The sequence below is a fragment of the Plecotus auritus genome (assembly GCF_963455305.1).
Source record: "Plecotus auritus genome assembly, chromosome: 3".
NCBI lineage: Eukaryota > Metazoa > Chordata > Mammalia > Chiroptera > Vespertilionidae > Plecotus > Plecotus auritus.
In genome coordinates this window covers 221,351,991-221,377,870 of record NC_137772.1, presented here as the reverse complement: position 1 = coordinate 221,377,870, position 25,880 = coordinate 221,351,991, and the positions used below count along the sequence as shown (strand labels likewise).

The 25,880-nt window shown below is 58.4% G+C and overlaps 1 protein-coding gene across 3 annotated transcripts; it reads right to left on the bottom strand.

Annotated features, from left to right (window-relative positions):
* Positions 1 to 672: 672 nt before the first annotated feature.
* Positions 673 to 25,708, bottom strand: SYNGR1 (synaptogyrin 1). Of its 3 annotated transcripts, XM_080662050.1 has the most exons (5): positions 25,509 to 25,684; positions 9,779 to 10,016; positions 8,334 to 8,479; positions 6,987 to 7,103; positions 5,127 to 5,778 (listed from the first exon to the last, which is right to left on the bottom strand). In XM_080662050.1, exons 1-4 carry the CDS (start codon positions 25,605 to 25,607, stop codon positions 7,011 to 7,013), a joined length of 576 nt encoding a protein of 191 aa, XP_080518176.1. In that variant the 5' UTR covers positions 25,608 to 25,684; the 3' UTR covers positions 5,127 to 5,778; positions 6,987 to 7,010. The 3 variants fall into 3 exon arrangements, with proteins under 3 accessions (XP_080518174.1, XP_080518175.1, XP_080518176.1); XM_080662048.1 differs by lacking the exons at positions 5,127 to 5,778; positions 6,987 to 7,103 and adding an exon at positions 673 to 4,128 and having other exon boundaries at positions 25,509 to 25,675; XM_080662049.1 differs by lacking the exon at positions 6,987 to 7,103 and having other exon boundaries at positions 4,872 to 5,778; positions 25,509 to 25,708.
* Between the last annotated feature and the right edge of the window lie 172 nt (positions 25,709 to 25,880).

Here is a 25,880-nt window from a genome sequence, read left to right as displayed (position 1 = left end):
GGGAGGGGTTTGGGATGGGAATGGGGGGATGAGGACAAATATGTGATACCTTAATCAATAAAGAAATTAATAAAAAAAAAGTGTCCTGCAGCCTGGTTGGTGTGGCTCAGTGGTTGAGTGTCAACCTATGAACCAGGAGGTCATGGTTTGGTCAGGGCACATGCCTGGGGTTGCGGGCTCGATCCCCAGGAGGAAGTGTGCAGGAGGCAGCCGATCGATGATTCTTTGTCATCATTGATGTTTCTATTTCCCTCTCCCTTCCTCTCTGAAATCAATAAAAATATATTTTTTAAAATAGTGTCCTGAGTGAGACATATGTAATACTTTCAATAATAAAGAATTTTTTTAAAAAACAGTGTCCTGCAAACATATGCAAACACAGAAGCACAGAAATGGTCTGGAAGGAATGAGGTCAAGCTCCTAATCTTGGTTGCGTCGGGAGGTTGGGGAAGGGTCCAGGATAGGTAATGGTAATGTATGTGCATGCACGTGTGTGTGTGCGCGTGTGCACATATGCAAAGTGGGGGGCACTGACTTCAACTGTAATGATTTTACTTTTTACTAAACAAAGATGAACAAAACATGTCCCGGGTCAGGGGAGATGGCGGATGGGCAATCCCAAGCCACTCGAAGAACAAAGAGAACACACGGCCACACGCTGCAACCCGCTGGTGGGTTTGAGTCTTCACTTTATTACTGTCACCGGAAGTCACCACCTTCACTTGGTGCATCACAAATGGACGGATGTCAGAAAGGAGGGGGCCACGGGGCCACGGGATTCACTCTTGAGAGACTTAACCAGGTGGTGGGGGAGTCCAGAGTGGGGCCCAGGAGGGGGACCACCATTCACTGCACACACACACACAGATATATTCGCGGAGCCTTATATTAGACATCTTATATATAGAAAATATATATATTTATACTATACACAGGCAGTAACGCTGCAGGAGGGGCGGGCACCCAGACGAGGGCGTGGGCACCAGGGGACGGGGAGGGTCACATCGAGGCGCAGCGCTGGGAGACGGCCGGACCAGCCCATCCTCCCACAAACTCTTGAGAGGGGAGCACCCCTTCATGTTCCTTAGAGTCAAAAGGGGTCTTGGTTCAAGGTTGGGGGCCCTTAGGGGGTAACAAGTGGGGGTTCTTGGTTACATGGGGGAGGCCTGGGACCCTGTAAAGGTCTTTGAAGATAAAGAATGACCAGGGAAGGTTGGAGGAGGAGGGAATGCCTGTCTCCCGGGAATTAGTCTCCATGTTGCACCCCAGAGTAGACCGAGAGCCACACCCGGGTAGGCGGCCTGGACCCTGAGCCGCTAGCTCTGTGCCTGACTTTGGACAAGGCACTGCCTCCTGGCTGACTCTTGCCTCGAGGGTCCTTGCAACTCTAAACTGGTGTGGAACCAGTTTGCCGGGGCTGTCTGGTGCTCGATGGGAGAAGGAAACCCAAACTCGGCAAGGTCAGGGGCATTTCTCCAAGGAAGGGGGCAACAGGGAGGGAAAGGGGGATACTGCTGGCCTCTCAGCTTGGGCCCCCAGGGGTCCTCAGCCAACAGAAAGAACAGGCTTCCCCAACTTCCCAGTAGGGGAGTCAGGAGCCTTGGGTCCCCTCCACGCCCTGCCCTCTGACATCTCTCGCCCCGTTTCTCAGCTCCACCATGGCCTGGCCCCTACCTGATGGTGGATGTCTGGGCTGTACCCCAAGACCAGTAAGGAAGGCTGAGTGAGAGGAGTCAGTGACCCCACTCCTGCCAGGGGTCTTGTAAACTCTCAGTCCAGGGTGGCAGGGAGTCTGCAATAAACACCCAGGGACTGGGTGAAGCTGAAAGGTACCCTGCCCTCCAGCCCAGCACCACCACAGCTGGGCTCAGGGAGAACAGCTGGGCAGACCCGGGGTCTCCTAGTGCCCGTCAGCAGGGGGTGCTTCTGGTGGGGAGTGAGGACGGGAAGGATTTCTCACTGCCTCCTGCACGGGCTTAGAACTTCTGCCAGAAACACCTCCACCCCACCCACCCCCTTACCTGCTCCGAGACCTCTGGGGAGACAGCCCTTCCTCAGATGCGGAAGCTGGTCAGTGCTGCCCCTGGGGAGGACTTGGTTCCTCTCCCCTCAGTGCTGCCCCGGGGAGGACTTGAACAGACCTGAGTTCGAATCCATGCCCCACTGCTAACTCACACTCCCTGAGCCTCAGTTTCCCCTTCTGTTAAGTGGGGACAATGCTACTTCTCTGGCTAGGAAGTTCCTTCTCCTTCCCTCACCACCGTGCTGACTCCTCCATCCTCAGGACCCTCGTGGGGCCTCAGCCCATCATGCACCCTGGTCCATGGTGGGCCTAGTGCTCCGACTGGCTGTCAGCTCCTGATCCCAGCGCAGGTGCCCCACAGCTGCTATTACCTGCCTCTTAGGGTTCTTCTGTGGGAATCAGGTGCTGGTGGTAAGAACAGCCAACACCTCTCTCCGCTGTTCAAGGCCTCCTTGTCCCTCAAGGCTTAATAAAGAGCCCACCTTGTCCAACAGTCCCCCAATCTTCCTTGTACACTGGGGACACCTGCTACTCTCTCCTCTGCAGCCTGTGGCCTCCCGAGCCTGCCCTGCACCCGGCTCTCACCGTTCCTCTTGGGGCAGTTCAGACCGCGGCAGCCGCTCCTAGGCTGGCCATGGGGGTCCCTGTCCTCTACTCAGCCTCCCACAGGGAGACCGGCCCCTCGAGGGCCTCCTGACGGCCAGGGGCGGGACCTTCCTTCCCTTGGCTACTAGAGCCCCCAGGCCCCTGGCTGACCCCAGAGGAGGGCAAGACGAGACAATGTCCCAGAGCAGTTGTTTCCTGGGAGGTCACAGGGCAGGGAACTGGGCCACCTGCTGGGCGGCTGGGGCCAAGAAACCCAGGCAGCAGGCCCAGCTCTGCCCTCACGCTGTGACCTTGGCCTTGACCAGGTGCGCGCCCCCCCTGGGCCTCCTTTCCACCCGCCATGGGCAGGGTCTTGGCCTCTCCTCGGGCAGGGACACTGGTCAGTCCTTCGGGAGGCCATGGAAAAGGTGCTGAGCTCCCCGCAGGGCACACACAGCAGAGTGGTATGCAGGGGACTCCCACCCTGGGCGGGGCCGGTGGGGACGTGGTGAGGGGCCTGGAGGCAGGGCTGTCCCGTGGGGGAAGAGCAAGGGCGGAATAGGCCCCCAGCTTGCAGCAGAATCGGGGTGTCTCAGGGCTAAGGTCCCGAGGCCTCCCAGAATAACGGGGGCACCAAGCACTGGAGCCCAGGCTGAGGGATGGGGAAGACCAGGACAGGGGACAGCAGGTGCCCTGCCATCAGCAGCCTAGGCTTGGCCCCACCTCCATCACTGGCTGCCTGCGTGACCCTGGACGACTGACCTTGACTTCTCCGGGCCTCAGTTTCTACAACCATAAACGCAGACAGCCCCAGTGCTCCTAGCAGGGCTGTGGTGTCACACCTAGCAGGTGACAGCCCTAGGGTCTTGCGGGTGTTCAGTTACCCTGCAGCCAGACCTGCCCAGCACCACCCGTCTCTCTCACAGTTCCTACCGCTGGCACCAAAAGGCCTCCTCCACATCTCCTCCCCCTCCCCAGACTCCATTTCTCTCACACCCATGCCAAGCATGGGCTCAACACACAGCAGGTGCTCAATGGATGCTCGGTGACACAATGGATGAAGGCAAACACCCCAGGCTCCTGCTGGACACACACATGTAGACATACACCCTGCAACTCCTTACTGCCCTTCCCACCCCAAGCCACCCCGGGCCTCAGTGGAACAGCTGGGAGGCTGACGAGGTGCTGGGCAGGGCAGCCTGGGAGGGAGGGGGCCGGGTGTGGAAGGAGGGGGCAAGGGGCAGTTGGGGCTGGGGCAGGCGGGGACTGGGGGAGGAGGAGGAAGCGGTCACTGCGGCTCAGTAGCCCTGCGACTGGTAGCCCTGGGGCTCGGTGTCGAAGGCGTTGGCTGGCTGCTGGTAGGTGCCGCCCATGCCGGTGGGATCAGGCCCGGCGCTGGGCTCCACGTAGGGGGCGTAAGGCATGCTGGAGTCCTGGCTGGGGTCCATGTAGTCCTGGGAGAAGAGGGCCGAGTCGGCGCCAATCTGGTACCGCTGGAAGGCCAGCACAGCCTGGCCTGCCTGGGGACGAGGGCCGGGGGGGACAAGGACAGGTGGGAGGGGATGGTTAGGGGAGAGACAGACAAGAGCACGGGGTTAGTAGCGGTTAGTTCACCAGACACAGGCAACAGAGGGTTAAATATCCTAAAGCACCAAACACAAACCAAGGTGACCGATGGAAGGAAAGCTGTCCTTGCAGCAGCCCTGGAGAGGCCCAGAACCACATCACCCAGAACTTCAGAAGTCACCTGCCCCGTGTCCCCCAAACCCAGAGGTCGCTCTGGGCCACCAAAAATTCTAGCCTCCACTGCGGAGGGCTAAAATGGCCCAAAGGCCCACAACTTCCTTCTCAGTATGTGTCCTCAGGGCTGTTATGCGGAATGGGGAAAGAAAGTTTCTTGGCGGGACAGAGAACTGTTGCCATCTCCTAACAGCGTCTGCCTCTCTTGCAGCTAGATGCAAGCAAAGAACTAAGTTCTGGCCAAGAGATCACCCCAAGTTCTTTGTTCACCCTTGACCTGATGCCTGGAATGCAGATGTGATGGCTGGGGCTCTAGTTGCTAAAATGGATCATGAGGCCCAGGAGCCAAGGTTCGGGATGAGAGGCCTGGGTCACTAAAGGCCTCTGGAGCCAGCCACCGTGCCAGCCTTGGACCGTCTTCCCAGACTTGGGCTTCGTTTAAGTCACTGTTATTTGCTGCTGAAACTAATTCTAATGGAAACCACTTGGTCCGACGAGTTTGGGAAACTGAGTTAAACAGAGTAAGTTTCAGGAGCAAGGACTTGTCAGAGCCTTGACCATTTAATGTACGCTGGGATTCCCAAGGGGGGATCTACACTCCACATTCACCCACCTTATAGGACCACTGAAGCCCTTTTTTTTTTCAGTTGGCAGCAACTTGTCTCCAGCATCCATGCATCGGTGGGAAATTATTTTTCAGTAAAAGCAACTATATTGTTATTGAGGACAATGACATTGACCACACCAAGCTAGGGAGTAAATTAAATGTCACTGTGAAAGTGGTTTACAGGTTTACTTTGAGAGCTCTCCAGCCAGGTAACCTGCCCGTGATGAGAACCCCACATGCCCATTTCTGAGCTGGGAAGACTGAGGCCTGGAGAAGGGAGCCCTCAAGGCAGGATTAGCGCCAGAACACAGACGTGAGCACAGGCCTTCCCAGGCCACACCTCCTTCTCTTGATCAGCCCCCTGACAAAGCACCAAACCAACCAGGAACCCCAAAGGGCCATCAGGTCTGACGCAGGTGCTTGGTGTTTAATTCCAGAAAGTTCCAGAAGCCCAGTGACTAGGCATTAACTTCCGATTTGTGTCAGTGGAGAAAGCTCCGAGGGGCCGCCCTTTCTGGGAAGTGGCTGTTTAAAGCGAAGTGTCGGGGGCCTGGGAAAGGCAGGCCTGAAGGAGCTGGCTGGGGAAAGCAGGCGGCCCTCTTGTATTTTCTGTGTTGGTGTGAGGTCCTGGCCGCTGGCAGCTCACACGCAGGAGCCTGGAGAAGCAGGGAGGACAGCCCCCCGGGGTAACGCCTGGTCTTCAGCGCCGAGTCTTCGGCAAGCTCGCAGGAGCACGTGGGGAAGGGATGAATGAGTCCCTGGGAGAAACATCTGCAGACCTGGCTCCCCCGGAGCCCCCGGCTGCCCTGTCCAGGCTGCTTTCCTGCAGGGAGACAGAGGGCTGGAGCAACGACCCCTGCGGATCCTTTCAGGGCGGCCTCTGAGCACCGGCACCTACTGCGAACTGTGGGCGCTCCTCTGCCCGCCCTGAGCCAAGGCCCCCAGCCATCCCGTTCAAAGGGCCACCGGCAGGAGCACAGGCGCGCCGTGGCCCCGGCTGGACTGGGTGTGGAGGGGCGGCGGGGGGTTCTGCTCAGAGCCCAGGAAGCTGCTGTCCACGGGCCCTGCTTCTCCAGGTCGGGCGCACGGCTGGCCTCCCCACCGTGCCATAAGCAGCCTGCACTCTGTGTTTCCGGTGTCAGGAGGCTCCCTGTGTGCTCTGCTCTGGGGCCTGCTTGTGCTCCATCACCTCCTCAACTCCTGCAGAGCCTGGAGGGACAGGTGGGTTCCTGCCCAGGCAACGGAGGGTCCCAAGGAGGGAACCTGAGCAGAACTGGAGGCCAAAGTCCTTGAGCAGAACAAGGATTCTCCACATGAGAATCACCCCGAAGTCAAGATTGTGGAAGTGCCCCTGACTCCTTGGACAGAGTGAGTGAGTACATGAATGAGTAAATGATTGAGTGAATGAATGAATGAGGGAACAAATGAAAGAACAAAGAACCTACATTTATTGAGCATCTCTGTGCCAGCCTTTGTTTCACCCATATAATGGCCCTGAGAGATTGGTCCATTATCACTCCTCAGCCCAGGGCATTGGATGGAGGCTCCGGGCGGTGCCTCACACAGGGTCACACAGCACCTGAGAGCAGAGCCAGGACTGGAGTCCTCTGATGTCCGCAGCCAGGCCTCCCTGGGCCGCCTGCCTCCGTTGGGACTGTAAGATCAGCCTTCATGCCACAGCTGTGGCGCAGGCCCTCACACTGTCCACGGCTCAGCACCCCAGCAGCCAACATAGGGAGCCACCTCCCACCCTCTAACAGCCCATGGCAGTCCATTGAGGGAGATTTCGGTTTGGCCGTCTCCCCTTCCCTGCATATGGGCTCCTGGGGCCAGGGACCCCATCTGATTCATCACTAGGCACAAAATAGCTGCTCAATAAATGTTTACTGAATGAATGAACACGTGAAGAGTAAACAAAAGAGGTAACGGATAAGTGGCGGGTCTTAACGGGCCTCTCGAGCCAGCCCTCCACTGCCCTGGATGCCCTGGCATCCTGGCCGTTGCAGGCAGCAGGCTACCCCACACCCTCACCAGGGGGCGGGACGCCGGGCAGGCCTACGGCTGTGCCGAGCTGGGAAACAGTGTGTTGTATTCCTCCTGGAAGGTAAGGTCCTTGAATCTCCGCACGGCCAGGGCTGCGCTCAGGCTCTGCCAGGAGAGAGCAGGGGTGAGGCCAGCCGGGAGGCAGGCTCCAGTGGGCCCCGGGTACCTATCGCCCTCCTCTGCAAGTTCAGTGTCCAATGACCCACTCCTCTGGGAGTGCCCTTCATCTCAGGGCTTGCTGCTCCCTAGCTCTTCCCTGCAGGCCGGACGGCCCCACTTCCAGGGACCTTCTCTGGTCTGAATACCCAGGGTCACCGGGTTTTTCCTCCCAGCCTGGAGGACACAGAGATCTGGAGTGACCATAGCTGGCCTGCTGGGGCCTGAACCACAGGTCTCCCCTTGCAAACTCTAGCTCCCAATATTGTATCAGGGCGAGGGGTCCCTTGAGAAATGAATATCCAGGGGCCCTCCACAAGAGAAAGAAGTCGCCCCAGGGCAGGCCCAGTAGGTTCCTCCGTGCAGAAGGCTCGGCCAAGGGCTGCTCGAAGGCCTGGGGAGAGGGGACCCTTGGGGTGAGAGCGATGCCACCCAGGCGTGTGCAGGAGATGAGAGAAGGGATACACTGAGGTGCCCTGGAGCCTCATTCCAGGGTGGTCTTGCTGTCTCGCTGGTGGCGCTGACGACCACTGGGCTCAGAGCCCACAAGTGCTGCGTCTGGCCAGGCCGCGCAGAGACACGCTCTCCCTGACCCACACGACACTTTTCCTTAACGCGAATACATTGCCAACACACCAAGAGCAGACTCACATAGAAACTCCGATTCCTGGCTTCTCTGGAAAACGGAAGTCCTGGCCTCTGTAGGCCCCCTGCCTACTTCAGAACAGGGCCGAGGAGAGGGTGCCCTGTGGGTCAGGCATGGACATGCAGCCTGGCCTGCCAGGTGGGCACCTGAGTTTGTGACACCCTTCCCCCCAGTCTAACCTCCCGATTTTACAGATGGGAAGACGGAGGCCCGGAAAGTTAGAGGCAGCTCCAGGGTGTGACCCAGGTCTCCTGCCTCCGAGGCCTGGGCTCCTTCCCAGCCTAAAACCTCGGAGCCTCATCTTGCCGCCGTGAAGCTTCGGCGTTGTCTCCTGTTACAGAGGAGAGAGAATACCCACCCAGCTACCGTGGTGGCGCTCTGCACCAAGCAAGGGTCTGCCATCGCCCCGTGACTGTCCTCTCTGGCAATGGTAGCAGTCTCCTTCCTCGGGGGCAGCCCCGCCGGGCGGAGGGCAGAGCAGGATGGAGTCCCTGGCCGCAGCCCGGAGCCTGGCTGGGCGGGTGGTTACTCACCCACGTGAAGATGGAGAAGAAGGAGAAGGCGATGGCGGCCCGGGCTGCGTCCGTCCCTTCGTTAAGTGGGTTGTCCTTGGGCTTGGAGACCTGCCACTGGTTGGCCAGGTAGCAGAAGCCCACGAACCAGAGGAAGGCCCAGAAGGCTGGGGTGTCCACCAGGGTCAGGCAGAACAGTCCACGCGTGGGGAGAGGGGGTAAGTTGGGAGGAAATGGGGACCCAAAGAACAGGGAGAGGTTCAAGAGCACATCTCCCACCCCCGAGGGGGCAGAGGGGGGAACACAGGGAAGGTGGGGCGAGAGAACGGGGAGGTCAGTTAGATGCAGCCGAGAAGTCACGGAAAGGATCCGGCGAAGGCCCAGGAGAGCCAGGACAGGGAGAGGGAGGAGGGAGGGACAGAGAGAGAGAACATCCATCAGCCTGGCCGGCAGTCCTCTAACCTCAGCCAAGCACAGACTTCCCAGCTGTCCCTGACGGGCCCCCGTCCACCCGAGGCCTGCAGCTTTCTGGGAGGAGCGCCCCGACACCCCATCACCCCTGACTGCAGCCTCCCAGAGATCTGGGTAGCGGGGGAGGAGCGGGGGGCTAGGACAAGGGTGTGGCTCAACCCCAGCGGGCCTGAGCCTTGACCTCTAATGTGCTTGCAGCCTCACAAAGTCCCCGAGGTCAGTGAGGGGCCCTCTGGGAGCCAAGGTTCGGGGAGCTCAGCAGGGGAGCCCTGCGGACAAGATCTTCTGTGGTGCCCAGGTCCATCCAGAGAGGCCGAGCTGCTCAGAGAGCATGTGTGCCCCGCGGATGGGCCTCTGGAGCCCAGCTCCGCCCACAGGCACTGCTGGGGCACCCTGAGGCTCTGTGGGACCCAGTTTGAGAACTACTAAATTTGTTCTAGTTCTTTCAGGTTTAAGGGCCCCCAGACCTGCCGCCAGGCTCATCCTGAGTCCCAGGCCCGGAAATGGAGGGAGGTCCCTGCCACAAACCTGAGACCGTGGCCTTAGGCTAGCGAGGCCGATGTCTTTCTACTGACTCTCAACCTAAGCCCCCACCAATCAGATTCTCCAAACTCATGGGACGGAGGTCACGGTACCTCTGCCAAGGCCGTTTCTGAAGGGCAAGAGCAGCAGGTCACCTAGGCTCCCAGCTCCAGGATCTGACCCTCCCAGGGCACCTACTGTGTGCCAGCGCCTTCAGTCACCACGCTGTTTAGTTCTCAGGGGGCCCCCCAGGGCGGTGGCCACCGAGTGGAGATGGCGCCCCTGGATGCTGCAGTCCCTCCTCGCTGTGGAGCTGTGGTCACTGGGTTTGCAGGCCAGCACTGGTCCCACGCTTCCCGGTGGCAGCCCTGTGACCCCCAAGCCTGTCCCTTCACCCGCCTATTAGGTGTGCGTGGGGATCAACGCGACCAGGGCCGGGACAGCCCTCTGCAGACTCTGGGGCGGGGGCTCACCCGAGACACCAATGTCTGACAGGACGGCTTTCTTGCGGTCCTTCACGCTGCTGATCTGTGGGAAGTAGACGTCCAGGGCCAGGTAGAGCAGGCAGGTGATGAAGGTGAGCACGCCCACGGTCACACCGTAGCTGCAGGCATTGGGGTTGCGGTTGTAGATGCAGAACTCCTCACCCTCCAAGGGGGTGTTGAGATAGCCCTCGTTCACGATGGAGCCAAACACCACGATGGAGAACACCTGAAGCGGGCAGGGAGGCATGAGACCCAGGCAGGCCCCACCCAGTTACCAGCCCAGTGTTGGGGGGGAGCTGCCCACCAACACCTCTCAGCCTGATGCCTGCCTTTCTTCACCCCAAATAGCAGGCATTTCAGAGGGAGGCCCAGAGAGGGAGCGCAACTTACTTGGGGTCACACAGCACAGGGCAGGGTCAACTGCTTCCATGCTCAGCCCCAGATCTGAGGACCCTTTCACTGCAGATATGCTCCCCCCTGCCCCGTCCCCCCCCACCCCCGCCGCCCGCCAGCCAGGTCCTGAGAAGGCCTCTCGCGCCCTGACACCAAGGTTCCTCTAGGACTGGACCCGGCCTCCCAGATCCAGTGGTCTCATGTGCTCCTGGGCAGGAAACCTGCCCCGCCTCCACCCCCATCTTGTGCACCCCTTCCCTCCACAGAGGTCTCAGGCCCCACCTGTCTGTCCTCGGTCCCACCCTTCCCTGCTGTCTAGGCCCTGACACGTGGAAGGAACGACGAATGGAAAAATAATCCCTGGCACAATCCTGCTAATTACAGGGGAACCTGCACCACCATGAGTGTGTTACCTGTGGTCCCTCACTTGACCCCCCAACAGGTCTATTTCAGTTTGGCTGGCACCCAGCTAAGATGGCCCCAGGAGCCCACTTCCTGGTATTCACACCCTGGACTGTGGGCCAGGCCAAGTGATTGCTACAGAATATGGATAAAGTAATGGGACATCACTTCTGCGAGGAAGCTACAGACTCTGGCTCTCGGCCCCTCCTGCCTGCTCACTCTGATGTTTTGAGCTCCTCCTGGAAAGGCCTACCTGGTTAGGAACTGAGGGTCAACAGCCAGAAGGGAACTGAGCCTCTCAATCCAACAGCCCACAAAGAAGTGAGTCCTGCCAGCACCATGCAAGTGAACTTGAACATGGAATCTCCCTCAGTCATCAGATGAGCCCACAGCCCTGGCTGACACACCATGGTAGCCTGTGACAGATCTGAGGCAGTGGCACCTTGCTAAGTGGATACCCAGCCACAGGAACTGTGAGATAACAAATGTGTGTTGTTCTAAGTCACTACAGTTTGGGGTCATTCGTTATGCAGCAATAGCTAACTGATACAAAACCAGTGCCATCGGCATTTTGCAGATGAGGCAGCTACGGTGCAGGTACTCGTGAATGTGCCCAGCGTCACACAGTGATGTTTGGTGAGTGGCAGAGCTGGCTTCACACCAGGGACCTGACTCTAAGGTTCACGCTTTTCCCTCCTGCCTCTTGCCTGCCCTGAGACTGTGAGGATGAGCAGGCCCCACGGTCACACATGCAAGAAGGCAGAGCCTCGGCCAGAGGGAGTTTTTATCACCCATTTCCCACTGCTCTTTGCTTTCCAATTGTTCTACAAAAAAACTATAATTTCAATATAAGCCAGACATCTTTTCATACTCAGCTGACACCCCGGATGGCTAGTGACTCCAAGGCAGGTGGGGGGTGGGTGGAAATATGAGCAGTATTATTTTATTTATATTTTTTATCTTATCTTCTTAAGATGTCCACACTTTACATGGGTTTTATAATGTGCTGGATATATGGGCATAGTAGTGACATATATAAAACCAATATGTCTACACTGAACGGGAGGATTGATTTGAAAATGTTTCCTGAAGGAGTGTAGGACACCACTGGTTCATGACTCTGTGTTCAGAAGGATTCTGACCCAAATGTGTGGATGAATGGAGAAGCAAGCGAGAGCCTATCCATACAATGGCGTATTATTCCGCCATAGAGAGGACCACAGTGCTGATATAGGCCACAAACAGATAACCTTACAAGTGGAAAACGACAAAAGCCAGGCACAAAAAGTCGGTATTATATGATTTCTTTTACGTACTATATCTGTAACAGATACAGAAAGTGGACTGAGGTTACCAGGGTATGGGAGTGGGGAGTAATTATTTATTGGGTACAGAGCATTTTATGGGATGATGAAAAAGTGTTGAGCCAAAACCAGTTTGGCTCAGTGGATAGAGCGTCGGCCTGCGGACTGAGGGGTCCCGGGTTTGATTCCGGTCAAGGGCATGTACATTAGTTGCAGGGCACATCCCCAGTGGGAGGTGTGCAGGAGGCAGCTGATCGATGTTTCTCTCTCATCGATGTTTCTAACTCTCTATCCCTCTCCCTTCCTCTCTGTAAAAAAATCAATAAAATATATTTTAAAAAAAAGTGTTGAAACTAGAGAGAGACGGTGGTTACTGTAAATGCACTAAATGCCACTGAACTGTATACTTTAAAATAGTTTATTGTATGTTATGTGAGTTTTTACACAACTAAAAAAAAAAAAAGAAAGGATTATGGGGCTGTGTCCTGGTCCGCCAGGGGCACACGTCAGCCAGTCCTGACTGGGAAGGGACACACGCCCAGTCCTTCAGACCGGCAGTCCTCCGGCTCACAGCTCCGCCCTGTCACAGGTTCTGTGTGTCACGATCATGAACCAGAGGGGACGATTGTACTGCCCTAACTTACACACTAAAACTGAGCTTCAGAAAGCAGTGACACTGCTGCTGGCAGTGCAGGCTGAACCTGAACCCAGCTCTCCGGACTCTCAGTCCTGTGCTCTTGTCCACCTGACCAAGCTGACTCTCAGCCTCAGGAGGGGGGTCCTGCGGAACGAGTGGTCTTTTCTGAGACCTGAGGGTCAGCAAGAAAGCATCAGTGTGACTGGGTCCAGCAGTGAGCGTGGCCGGGTCAGGCAGTGAGCGTGGCCGGGTCCGGCAGTGAGCGTGGCCGGGTCAGGCAGTGAGCGTGGCCGGGTCCGGCAGTGAGCGTGGCCGGGTCCGGCAGTGAGCGTGGCCGGGTCAGGCAGTGAGCGTGGCCGGGTCAGGCAGTGAGCGTGGTCGTGTCAGGCAGTGAGAGTGACCGGGTCCGGCAGTGAGCGTGGCTGGGTCCGGCAGTGAGTGCAAAGGCCCTGGGGCACGAATAAACTTGGTTGTTGAGGAGGTGCATGGAGGCCAGTGTAGCTGGAGCACAGTCAGTGAGGTGAGATGACAGGTAGGCAGGGGCTGGCCCCCAGTGCCTTGAGGGGCAGGGGAATTCAGGAGGCACTTCAGGCTTAAGAGCAGGCCCATGACTTGCGCTGACTTAGGTTTAAAAAGAATCACACTGACTGCGATGCAGACGGGGAAGGAATGTGTTCTGAAAGTAAAGCCACCAGAACCTGCTGACAGGTCTGCTGTGGGAGAGAGGAGGAGCGAAGAGCAGGCTGGGAGGGGTTGGCAATCAGGAACAGGGGCTGCGCATCAGGTCCCCTGCAGGCTGCAGGGCTGGGCTGGACAGGGAACCTCACCTGAACCAGGCCTGAGAGTCTACAGTGGAGAAACTGAGGCTCGGGGAAGGGAATGAACGCTGCCAAAGGCACACGACCAGCCCCTTGTGGTCTCCCAGACGCCCTCCAGGATTCTCAGCCCGAGTGTAACTTCTCCATTAGCTGCCATCTCCCTACGTGGAGTGGGAGGGAGCACCAGGAGCAAGGCATGCACCTCGGTTACTGTCCCTCGGGCCCTGGTGGCCCAGGGCAAGATAAAGAGGGACTCCCTCAGGGCCACTCAGTGACTCTTAATCAACCCCCTGTGGTCCACGTCCTTATTCTCATGTTACAGCTGCTTCCAGGAACCTGCCCAGGTCACACGGCTGGTTAGGGGGAATCCAATCTCAAACCCGAGTCTCTAAATCCAAGCCGGTGCCCTGTGGCCTCCGGAGTGACTTGCTAGGGCCAGATCTGCAGGGCCAGCCAGGAGCACACAGATGCCATGGAGAACCGGAAATTAAGCCAGAATGGAATGGGGCGGTGGCGGCGGCGGCTGGCGGCGAGGGGAACTCATCCTAACACGCGGGTCTGCTGCGGGATGCAGACAGGAGTGCGGAAGCAGGGGAGGGTGCAGGGAGGCTGCGGGTCCCTGGCAGGCATGGGAAACCCCTTCCCTGGCGCTACAGGGAGAAGCTAGAACACACACACAGCAAAACAAACAAGACACTTCCATGGAAAACCAGCCGAGCCAAGACTCTGTTCTTTGCCATCTTTATAACCCAATCCTGGAACTCTTTAAAAATGGATTCCATTTGGCACCTGGAGCAGAGCTGTGCCCAACTCAGAAAAACAAATGGGAAGGAACTGCAGAATCTCAGAATTTCAGGATCTTGGACTCTTGGATTCAGGTACCAACAGAAGCAGAGAACTGCCAGCCCCACCCCGGCCTCCCCTCCCAGCCCCCACTCAGCCATCCCAGGGGGCTGGGGCTGGCACTGCGGGATAATTTGGTACCTGCTGCTCCCACCTCCCCAAATGAATGCTCCTCCCCACCTTTTTCTTTCTTTTCTTTTTTTAAAAATATATTTTATTGATTTTTTACAGAGGAAGGGAGAGGGATAGAGAGTCAGAAACATCGATGAGAGAGTAACATGGATTAGCTGCCTCCTGCACACCCCCCACTGGGGATGTGCCCGCAACCAAGGTATGTGCCCTTGACCGGAATCGAACCTGGGACCTTTCAGTCCGCAGGCCGACGCTCTATCCACTGAGCCAAACCGGCCAGGGCCCCACCTTTTTCAACTTTCAAATAGGAGTGAACTCCTTCTCTCCCTTCAAAACTCTACTGGGAGGTGGTGACTACCCGCCACCTCTGGCACACCCTCCTCCCAGCCACTCTCCCCAACCCTGACCCCGCACACACTCCTGCTTGGGACTCAGTTACCGGTCTGTCTCCCCCATGAGCCCCTGCGACGGCCCACAGCCCCCCACGAGGGCCTGTCATCACTGGGACATTGGTCACCCAGCCTCTCATTTAACCCTCACCAAACCTCTAAAGATAAAATGAAACCTAAAAGCACCCCCACAAAGCAGACTTACGTGGTCCATTTCACAGAGAGGGAAGCTGAGGCTCAGAGGGGCCTGGACTCTGGGGGCCCACAGCAAGTAAACAGGGTGCCGGGCCTCCTGCCCAGGCCTGCCCCAACCCCATACCTAAATGGGAACCAAGCCACGCGAGGAGTGAATTCCAAACTCTAGGATCAGCATGAGATCCAGGAGGGGTCACCTGCTGTCCCGGGCCACCTGCTGTCCGGCACTGTGTCACCACCCCACAGTGGGAGGGACCAGGCCCACCTGACTCCACATCTATCTGTACACAGGGCTGGCAGGCTGTGCGGCCACTGCTGGGCACTGGGCTAACTCCGGTTCCAGGAGGAGCCGGGCCCAGCCAGTGTGGAGGGTGGGGGGAGTGGCAGAGGCCGCTGCCGTTCCCCCAGAACGTCCCAGAGCCCTCGCTTTAAACGTCTTTGGGCATATGCTGCGTTTCCCCCCAGATAAGCTATAGAGAGAGATCTGGGCCCACAGCCCTCTGGGCCTGCCAGCTCCACATGGCACCATCTATCTCGCCCTGCACGGGACATCTGTTCCCAAGCCGAGTGGCTGGGAGGAGTCTCTGCCCTTGCCCCATGCTACCGGCAGCCAGCTAGCTGACCTGCTCACGCCTCTCCACTCTGTAGTCTTGACAGCTGCCCACTTCCAGGTGGCAATGTCGCTTACCTAACCCAGGATGGCCTCCTCTCTCTGTGAAGATGTGGAGTAAGGTGGCTGGCCCCTTCCGCTTGTGGGGTGGTGACACGGTGAGGGACAGTAGGCGTCCTTATCCCCTCCGAGAAGTTCCAGCTCATCAACCCGACTCTCACCAGCCCTCTCCCAGCCTCTCAGGACCTCAAGCCATCCTCACTGGCTCCCACCCAGCTGCTAAGACCCCAAACTGGGCTCATCCTCAAATCCTACCCAGTCTGGCAGCCAGGCCTGTTGCTCCATCCTCCCCAGAATAACTCTCGAATCATCCACGCCTTCCTGCTGGCCCAGGCCAGCATCACCTCTTGCCAGGCGATGACAGCAGCTTCCCAGTTTCTGTGTCCACTCCCGCCCCCTGCACTGTCCCTTTGTGGCAGTTGGAAAGATCTCTTTAAACCCAAATCAGATCCTGTCACCCACCCGCTCCCCATCCCACTATCCACCCCACACTCCCAGTGAACGCCCCCCCCCCCCCCCCCCGCCAGGGCTCAGATGCTCGTTCCCGCCTCAGGACCTTTGCGCTTGGCTGCCCTAGGCCTGGGAGACCTGGAGTTCCCCAGATCGCCCTGCAGGCTCCCACTGGTCCCTTCTCAACACCCAAACCTCAATGTGCGACACCTCCTCCGAGAAGCCCTCCAGACCAGACTCCCAGATCTACAATATTCTCCAACAACTCCATTTATTTTCTTGATAATGCCGTTATGTGACTTTATTCTATATTTTGCTATTTGTTGGTCACTTGTTGGGTGTACATCTCATCCCCGGAGCCAGGGGGCGGGTCAGGAAAGGCTCTGAGGGACGCAGTGAGTAAGCCCGACAGATGAAGAGAGGCACAGGCAGCTGGAAAGCCGGGAGAAAGGAGTACCCTCTCCTCAGCACCCCTGGCTGTGCCCCTCCACTTGCACACCTGTGACCCCGGGGAGCTCCCTCCCTCCCTAACAAGGGGCTGCCGAGGGCAGCTGAACCTCCTTCCCCCAGGGTCCCCGCCCAAGTCCTCCATGCTGCCTCCTGGGCCCGGGGAAAGGCTGAGTGAAGAAAGGAGCCGCCATGCTTTTGAGGAATGAGTCAGGCTGCCAAGGGCCCCCCTTCCCGAGAATGGGGCCCTGCCTCGCCCAGGGTCATGTGAGGAAAAGGGCTGAAGCCATGGCAGGGGCGCGTGACGGGCACTGGACAGCCACTCGGCTTCCTGAAGAGCCTCCTGCAGCGCCGCAGGGCTGAGGCAGGGCGGGTGGGGCACGGGGTCCCTTCTCCTCCCTGCCCGGCACCGCCTGCTGCAGCCTTGGATGTGACCTGCTGGGGATTAAGCTGTAATCTTCCCACAAGCTGTCCCGTCCCCTCTGGTTCTATGCGGTGGGCGGGGAACGGGCTCCTCTGGGCAGGGGCCTTGCAAGCAGTCCTCCCCCAACCCCCCGTCCCCAAAGGGCTGACACTCAGCCTGGGTGACCAGGAGGCTCCCCCTTCCCTCCGTCCTGTCCGCATCCTCACCCTCCTGTGGCTGTGTAACAAGGGGGCCAGTCGCCGCATTGGAGAGGGAGAAACTGAGACCCCGAGAGGAGTCAGGGCTCGTACTTGGTGGCAGAATTATCCGGATGCCCACCCTCACTACAGCCCCGGCCTGGCTGTCTCTGCCCTCTCGGAGGTGGGGAGCAATGCCAGCCCTGAAAAAGGGTGTGACACCAACTGAGCACAGCTGAGCCCTTCCCAGGCAGGACCTCCTGTGCACCCCTGCCTTACAGGGAGGGAAACCGAGGCTCTGTGGGTCCCCCGGCTGGGAAGAAGGGGTCTGCTCTTCCTCGCTGCAGTGCCTGCCTCGGCCGCCGCCCCTGCTTGCCTGCGCTGTTCCCTGCTTCCTCTGTGACAGCCCCAGGTCTTCAGAGAGGGAGTCTGGTCCCAGGCCCTGCCTGGCATTCTATTTTTTTTTAAACTTTTTTTATTGATTTTTTACAGAGAAGAAGGGAGAAGGATAGAGAGTTAGAAACATCGATGAGAGAGAAACATCGATCAGCTGCCTCCTGCACACCTCCTACTGGGGATGTGCCCGCAACCGAGGTACATGCCCTTGACTGGAATCGAACCTGGGACCCTTCAGTCTGCAGGCCGACGCTCTATCCACTGAGCCAAACCGGTTAGGGCCCTGGCATTCTATTTTTTAAAAAAATATGTTTTTACTAATTTTAGAGAGAGAGAAACATTGATGAAAGAGAAACATTGATGATTGTCTCCTGCATGACCTTGACTGGGGACCGACCCCGAAACTGGGCAGGCCGGGACCAGGAATACAACTGGCGACCTTTGGGAGCACAGGCCCCTCAACCACCTGAGCCACGCGGCCAGGGCCCTGCCTCGAGTTCTAGAAGAAAAGGAAGACACAAGGCGGAAAGCCCTCTGCTTTGAGCGTTCTTCCAACCAGTCCCTCGGAGCAGAAGGGAAGGGGGAGGACAAAGTGAGCTGGGAGGGATCCTGGGAGCCTTTAAGGGGGAGCTGATATTCGAGCTGGGCCTTTAAGGCTGGGTGGGAGACTGGAACAGGGATGGTGGGTTGAAGGAGGAAGGCGGAGCAGTGCGCATCACAACGCAGTTCACCCACATGTGGAGTCCTTCCGAGATGCCAGGCACGGTCTGGCGCTGGGGATGTGACAGCGACCTGACAGACACCGTCCCTGGCAGCCTCTCACTGCTCTCCCACGCCTCTGGGCCTTTCCATCTGCCTGGAACTCCTCCCCGCCCCGCCCACCCCGCTGACCCCACCCCCTAACCGTCATCATCATCGCCCACCCCTGACTCTAGGTCTTACGCTCACCTCCATATTCTACCTGGTTTCTCTGCGCCACATCGCCCTCACTGAAGAGCAGGCACCCAGCACGTGCTCAATGTGAACATTACATAGAAGACGCAGGGTGTCTGCGTCCTGCGGTCCTGCGGCGGTTGGGTCCAATGGGAGGACGTATCCCTCACTGCCTGCCAGATGCGGTGAGAGATCGGTTAGTAACAGCCAGCCAAGGGATTTGGCAATGTGAAGGTCACGGGTGACGGGTGACGGAGAGCTGGGGGAGAAAGCCTGGCGAGTGCATGCGCGAGAAAACCGGAGGAGAAGCCCTGGCGGTGGTGACCGTAGACAAACCTGAAGGACCCAGGAACGGCGAGGGCATGGAAATGACACGTGTGTAAGGTGATGGGAGAGAGCCACAGTGGGGAGGGCCAAACTGGGGTGGAGGAGAGGGAGGGAGACAGGAAGATGGGATGGTGACTGAGTCCTCGAGTAGGTGAGGGCGGAGTCCAGTGACAGGGAGGACCACTTGGGGGAGGGCGGCGTGCACAGCAGGAGGGTCAATGGCTCAGAGGTAGGTCCCAGGCCCAAGGACCACTGACTGGGATCAGGGTAGGCGAGGGAGAGGGCTGGGAAGACAGAAGGGTGGGGAGAGAATGGGCAGGCCCAGGGCGCACCTGGAGAGCGGCTGAGGCAGGTGAGGACAAGACTGAGGGAGGAGGGCAGCCAAGGAAGTGAGAGGCCAACACGTAAGGAGGATCGCGGCGGGGGGCACTGCAATGCCCAGGAGTGAAGGCAGAGGCGGCCCTGGAGGGAGCGGCACCAAGTGCAGGCGTCGCGGAGGGAGGGACAGAGACAGTGGCCTGGGCTGGCTTACCGTGAGGGCCTGGCTGACCCCGCACTGGTGTGAGACTCACATCTGGGGAGAAAGGTCCGGAAGCTGCCTCAGGAGCCAGAGGCACCCTGTCCCACCTCCAGGCCCAGCAGAGAAGGGGAAGAACTGCCCCCACTGAGAGGAAGCAGGGTCCTGGGGGGAGGCCCGGTTAACGGTGCAATTTACCATGAGGGACACTCCGAGGGTGGGGACACAGGCCCTGTCCTCGTCCCCCGTGAGTTACTGGAGGAGTTCCGGGTTGTTGGGGTTCCTGGACAATGACCTTCTAAGCAGTCTGGGTCTGAGAGCCTGGAGCTGTCCCCCTCAGTTTCCCCTCCCCAAGTCCTCTTCCCCACCCCCTCCTGCCTGCAGAGAGGAGCTGAACAAAAGTCCATGCCCAGGAGGGGGGGCTCCCCCAGAAACACAGGGGCACGGCTGCCCCACCAGGACCCGCTGACACTGCTCTGCTCACACACATGAGCCTGGGGCCCAGGCCCCCACAAAACATTGGGGGTGAGGGGGCAGAGGTCCTTAACGTCACTTCTTTAAAGATCAAGCACTTTTAAAGTTCCCAACCTACAATCCACTAGCAGCAAGAGTGGGGCTCTCTGAGCATGGGAAAGCTGGGAACCATCAGCCCAATCCGGACCATCCTCTTCCGATCTGACAGGTGGGGAAACTGAGGCCCAGAGAGCCTGGCATCTTGCTCAAGTCAGCGGCCAGTCGGGTGGGAGTGGGTGCAGCAAGTGCCCTGCCCTGCCTCTCCTTCCCCTGGACAGACAGCTGGCTCTTCCTGGGTAGGCAGTGTGGCTCCCTCGCCAGTGCCGCCATCTGCCCTCTCCCTTTCCCCCTCCTCCTCCCGGTTTTAACTCCTCTCTGCCTTTCCTCCCCAGCCTTTGTTCTCTCTCCAGGCTCAGGCCAGCCTGACAGCCTCACAGCTCTGCACAAGCAGAGCGGTGGGGACACCTGGAAGCAGGAAGCAGGGGAGTCAGTGGGGGCTGTGATCCCAGCAACTCCAGTTAACGTCTCCGGACCTCAGCTTTTCACCTAAAGTGGGGGCCACCAAACCCACTTGGACCGGGACAGTATGTGCCCAGGAGGAGTGGATTGTATGACAGGCCCTTTAAACGTTCATTTCTACAAACCTTCCTATCTGCCCCCACACCCAGGCACCACAATCCCCTGTCACAGATGTAACAGAGGCCTGGATTTTCCAAGTCCCGGTCTGGGGATCCGGCTCTTGATGCTAAACTCTCCCAGGCTCCCCGAGCTCCTGCGCTGCCCCTGGACGCAGGAAATGCCAACACACCTGGCACAATCCTATCAGCCAACATCTCCAGGACACCACCTTGCGCTGACCCCACCCTACACCTGCCTGCAGGATGGACCAGCCAAGGCTTAGCCACAGGCAGGTGAAGAGGCGAGAAAGGTTCCCATACTGTTAGCGATAAATGCCAGAGGATCATTGGACCTATCTTTATGGACCTCACTCTCTAAGTAAGTGACAGGGATGTGACGCGCTGGGAGAGGACAGGTTAGATAAGACCACACATTTCCTGCCAGACACCTGCCCCAGAGCCCTCTCCACGACACGCTGGCAGTCACTGGGAGCTTCTGAAACACACCTCTTCTCGGCTTAAAACCCCTCTCAGGGCTCCCCAGGGCCCTCAGATCAAGTCCGGCTTGTGTGCTTGTCACCCAAGGCCCTGCCTGGGCTGTCTACCCCTACTTGCCTTTTGACTCATCACTCTCACTAATATACCGGGGCCCCCAAGAACTCACCATCATTTCTAAAACCCACTCAGACCTTGTGCACCTTCTGTCCCCCCTCCCCACTTCTTTATCAGAATCAGCTCAGGAGTCACCTCCCCCTGGAAGCCCTCCATGCTTCCACCTGCAGAGGTAGCTACACCCCACTGGATCTCCTTGTAGCGTCCCAAGCCTCCTAGATTGTGCTTGTCAACTCAATTCTGTTCTCATTGGACTGAGAGCATCTCCGGTGGGACACAGGCTGGCACTGACAGGGACTTGGCACATGTGGAATAAACGAATGAGGGCCGGAGGCTCTGTCTCCACTGGGACCCCTTCCACACAGTCTTCTGAGGCATGATGACAAGAGCGTGCAAAAGTTGGCAGCTGGGACCAGGGGTCTTGTCTTGAAGCTGCTGCGTTGGCCAAGTGAGGTCAGCTTTTATACGCAGTGTTCACTTGTGATAATTAAGGGGGGGGGTGATGGGAAAAAAAAGGTGTAAAGTCTCCCCCCTGAGCTACCCATTGGTGCCCCTGTGACCCAGACAGGGAAGCCAAGGGCATTGTGTATTGGATGAGGACCCCGGAGACCGGCTTCACACTGCGCCCTGACAGTCGGAGCCTGGAACGGGTAGACACGATGTCTCCACACAGTGCCCAACTTCTGTCTTCTGGGGGGGGAACCACACACACCCCACTTACAGAATCCCCAATGCCCTTAAGAGATCAACCCCGAAAATGGCAAACTCTCAAACATTTTATTTTTTTATTTTGCCAAAACAGGGAATTAACTTAAAACACCCTCTCATCTACCAGCACCAATATTCTTCCCCACAGGTCATTTGAACCCCCTAACAGACTAAGAATTCTAAATAGAAGGTGGTCCCTTACATCAAATCGGCCAGTTCCCTGCTGGAGCTCCCGGAGCAGAGGGGGTGATCGAGGCATAGGGGGTGGGCATAGCAGGGAGTGGCAACAGATCCCCTCCCCGCCCCGCCCCAGCACGGCCCCATCTCCCCACAATCTAGGAGGCTTGGTTCAGAGGCAGCAGCTCTGGGCTTGCCCTAGACACTGTCCCAACTCAGCCCTCCCCTCCTCACCCAGGGCAGGAGCTGCCAGAGGGCCCACCAGCTCTCTCCCCACCTAAACCAACATGGGCACTCCACCGATTCCTGCTGTAATTACCCTGACAGGTGTGTGTGGGGGGTCGGGGGGTGGGGAGGCAGGGGGAGCACAGAGGCAGAGGGGAGCTGAGAAAGCCTCAATCAAGACACAGGGGGTCCTAGGGCCTGCTTCTGCCCCAGCCAGGGCCTGGGGGCTCAGAGGGCTCAGGTTCCAGGGTGGGTCCAGGTTTGGTGAGGCCCTGAGGCTTAGATGGTTTGGGGGCTCTCTTTCAGAAAAAGATTTTCTTACAGATACTACAAAATGACCCACCCACTGCTCACTTCGCCGGCGCCTCCGGAGCTGCAGGAGTCCAGGCAGCACAGGAGTCCTGGACAGCGTGACCAACAGGCTGGGTTTGTCTGAGGCTGGGGGCTCCCGGGACCTGGCACTTACGATGCGAAAGCTGGGAAAGTTCCAGCAAACCAGGAAGAACTGGCCACCCTAGCCCTGGAGCGCAGGCTTCATTAGTGAAGATGACGCTCCCCGCCCAGTGTACTAGGGAGCAGGAGGGGGAAGGGTATGCTCCCCAACACACTAAAATGTCTCAGCATACCACTGTTTGAAAAAGACTGGAAGAAGCCCTGGCCGGTGTGGCTCAGTGGGTTGGGCATCGTCTGGTACACCGAAAAGTTTCCTGTTTGATTCCTGGTCAGGGCACATGCCCCAGTTGCAGGCTAGATCCCCATGGGGGGTGCGTGCAGGAGGCAGCCAATCGATGTTTTGCTCTCACATTAAAGTTTCTCTCTCACTCTCCCTCTCCCTTCCTCTCTCTCGAAAAATCATTTATAAAGGAAAAAGGCTGGAAGGAGACAGCAGCCCTCCCTAAATGGTGGGATTTCACATGATTTCTTTTTTTCCCCAAATTTTTCTTTATCGTGATAAAACACACATAACATAAAACTTACCACCTTAACTATTGTTGTTAAGTGTACAGTTCAGTGATATTAAGTATATTTATACTGCTGTGCAACCATCACAAGTGATTTTTATATTTTCCAATAACTGACAGATTTCACTTTTATGATCAGAAATAAAAAAAAAACAACTATATTTAGGCAGGCCGGTGTGGCTCAGTGGTTGCGGTTGAGTGTCGACCTATGAACCAGGAGGCCACGGTTCTATTCTGGTCAGGTCACATGCCTGGGTTGCGGGCTCCATCCTCAGTATGGAGTGTGCAGGAGGCAGCCGATCCGTGATTCTCTCTCATCATTGATGTTTCTAGCTCTCTCTCCCTCTCCCTTCCTCTCTGAAATCAATAAAGAAATATATTTTTAAAATAATAGTAAAAAAGAAAAAGAAACTATCTTCAAAGGCATCAGGGTTAGGAGGCTGTGGGGGGCAGGAAGATTTGGGTCCCGATTCCCCATCTCCCACTGCCATGCTCAGCCACCATGGCTTCTCTGAGCCCCAGGTTCTCCACGTGTGACACAGGCAGCTGCAGGAACCGCCCCAGGGCCCCCCACACAGCGGCACTCATTCAAAGTTACTTTTTCTTCCTCCTGCCTGGAATGTCTTCCCCGCACCCCAATGTGCACATCTGTAAACCCTCCTCATCCTTCCAGGCCCAAATTAACATCACTTTCTCAATGACATCTCTCTGATTCCCTCGGCAGGCAGGATAACCCCGCTCCTGCTCTCACCCCTCGGCCTGAGGGTGCCTGGCTCACTCCACAGTGAGACTAAGGGCTGCGTCTGAGTCATGCCACCTTTCCTCGGGGCCAGCAGACTCAATCAAGCTTTGCTAAATGAAGCCATCACAGGCAGAAGTGTCCCACGCAGACCAACTGCCCAACCCCCTCACAAAGCCAGTGGCTTTGCCCTCCCAGGCCAGTGGCCCAGGAGCCAGCAATGGGGGGCAAGGCACACAGCCAGCCCACCTGGCCAGGCAGGTGACGCCTCGAGCTCTACCTTTGCCAAAGGCCTGTTGGGTCCCTGGGGAGCTGGAGGCTGGCATAGATGAATGAATTCAGTGCCACAGACCCTCATGGATGTGCCAAGGGTGCCAGGCCTTGTTCCAGCACTGGGGACCCAGAGACTAACAGAACAGGGCTTCCCTGCCCTGAAAGAGCTCCCCATAAGGTAAGCAACTTCCTGTGACACAAAGAGGTTTGAATGGTTTTAGACCAAAAAAAGGTAGCTCCATCGGACCCTAATATGGCCCTGAAAACCCAGGAAATGAGGGAGCTAGAGCACCCGAGGCCTCGCTGGCTTCAGGTATAGCCCCCTGGCGTCACCGACAGTGCCACCGACCAGCATCTCCAATCCAGGACCTTCTGGTCTGGGCGCACAGGAATTGTCCCCAGGCCTGTAGAAGCGAGACCCTCTAGTGAGGGCGTCTGGGCCATGGCCAGCCAACCCTCAGGAGCCCAGGTGCCCCCTTCCCAGACCACGGCAAGCCTTCCTTCCCTGGGGTGCTGCCGCAGCCATGCGAACCCCTCCCTGGGTCCCAGCCTCCTCTCCTCCTTCTCAGGTCTGAACAGGGACCCCACTCAGGCCTCTGTACTGGGGTGTTCCGCCCGCCACCTAGCTGAAGGTCCAAACAGGCCTGTTTTCACTGTGGGGAGGGGACCTTTCCCAGGGTCTCCCAACCCCCAAAGGCATCCAGGTGTATGTTGTGGGGGAGGCGATGTCGGGGATTCCCGAGCTCAAGGAGGCCTCAAGGAGGCTCCTCCCCAAATCGGGAAACTGAGGCTGCGGGAGGAGGTGACTCTCCTACCTCAGAATTTAACTTCTGGTTTCCCGTGAACATTTCTTGGGTGGTTTCCAGCCCAAGGTCACGCTGTGAAGGAGAGGCAGCTCCCTGGTGGTAGCCAGGTATCTGGCTCCCAAGGCATCGCTCCACACCCTCCGGACTAGCCATGGAAACCTTGTCCTCTCCTCTTTGAACGTCCCCCGCAGGCGCGGCGTGCACCCCGCCAGATGTTCCACGCCCTGATCCACCACCCAAAAAAGGCCCCTTGAAACCGGGCTCCGTCCCCACGGCCGCCGGTCCGCCCGGGCGGCCGCGCGCAACCCGAGCCGCGAGCTGCAGGGCCGCGGCCTGGAGGTCACGGCGATGGCGGGGGGGCGGGGGGCGGGAGGGGGGCGAAGCGCACGGACTGGGGTCACCGGGAAACGAGGGCCCCAGGAACGGCGGCGGGCGCTCCCCGCGAGCGTCGAGACCCCCGCCCCCAGGGCCCAGGAAGGAGGAAGGGGCGGGCACCGGTAGCCCATAGGACCTCTCCCCCGGGTGCCGCGGCCCAGCGCAGGGTCCGATGGGGTCGGGGTCCACCCGGGCACGCCGCCCTTACCCGTGCCCCCACCCACCCCCGGCGCGGCCCGGCCACCCAACCGTCCTTACCCAAGACACGACGCGCAGGATGGTGTGCGGCTGCCGGACCAGGGTGAGGGGGTCGAAGGCGCCCCCGGCTTTGCCCGCTCCGTACGCACCCCCTTCCATCGTGCCTGCACCCGCACGGTGCCCCTCGCTCGGCGCGCGCCGTCGGGCCGTGCGCGTGCGCGGCGCCCCCGCCCGGTCCCCGACTCGTTCCGCGCGGCCCGGGCTCCCGCGAGAGGGCGCTGTGTTCGGGGCTGTGGGCGGCCGCGGGCGGGCTGAGCGCGCCCTCGTGCGCCAGGCGCGTCTGCCTCGGAACCTGCGGGGGGCGCGCTCGTGGTGACCTCTTTGCAAGGTTGGGGGTTGGGGAGGAGGTGTGTGCAATAAATGCGGGATGTG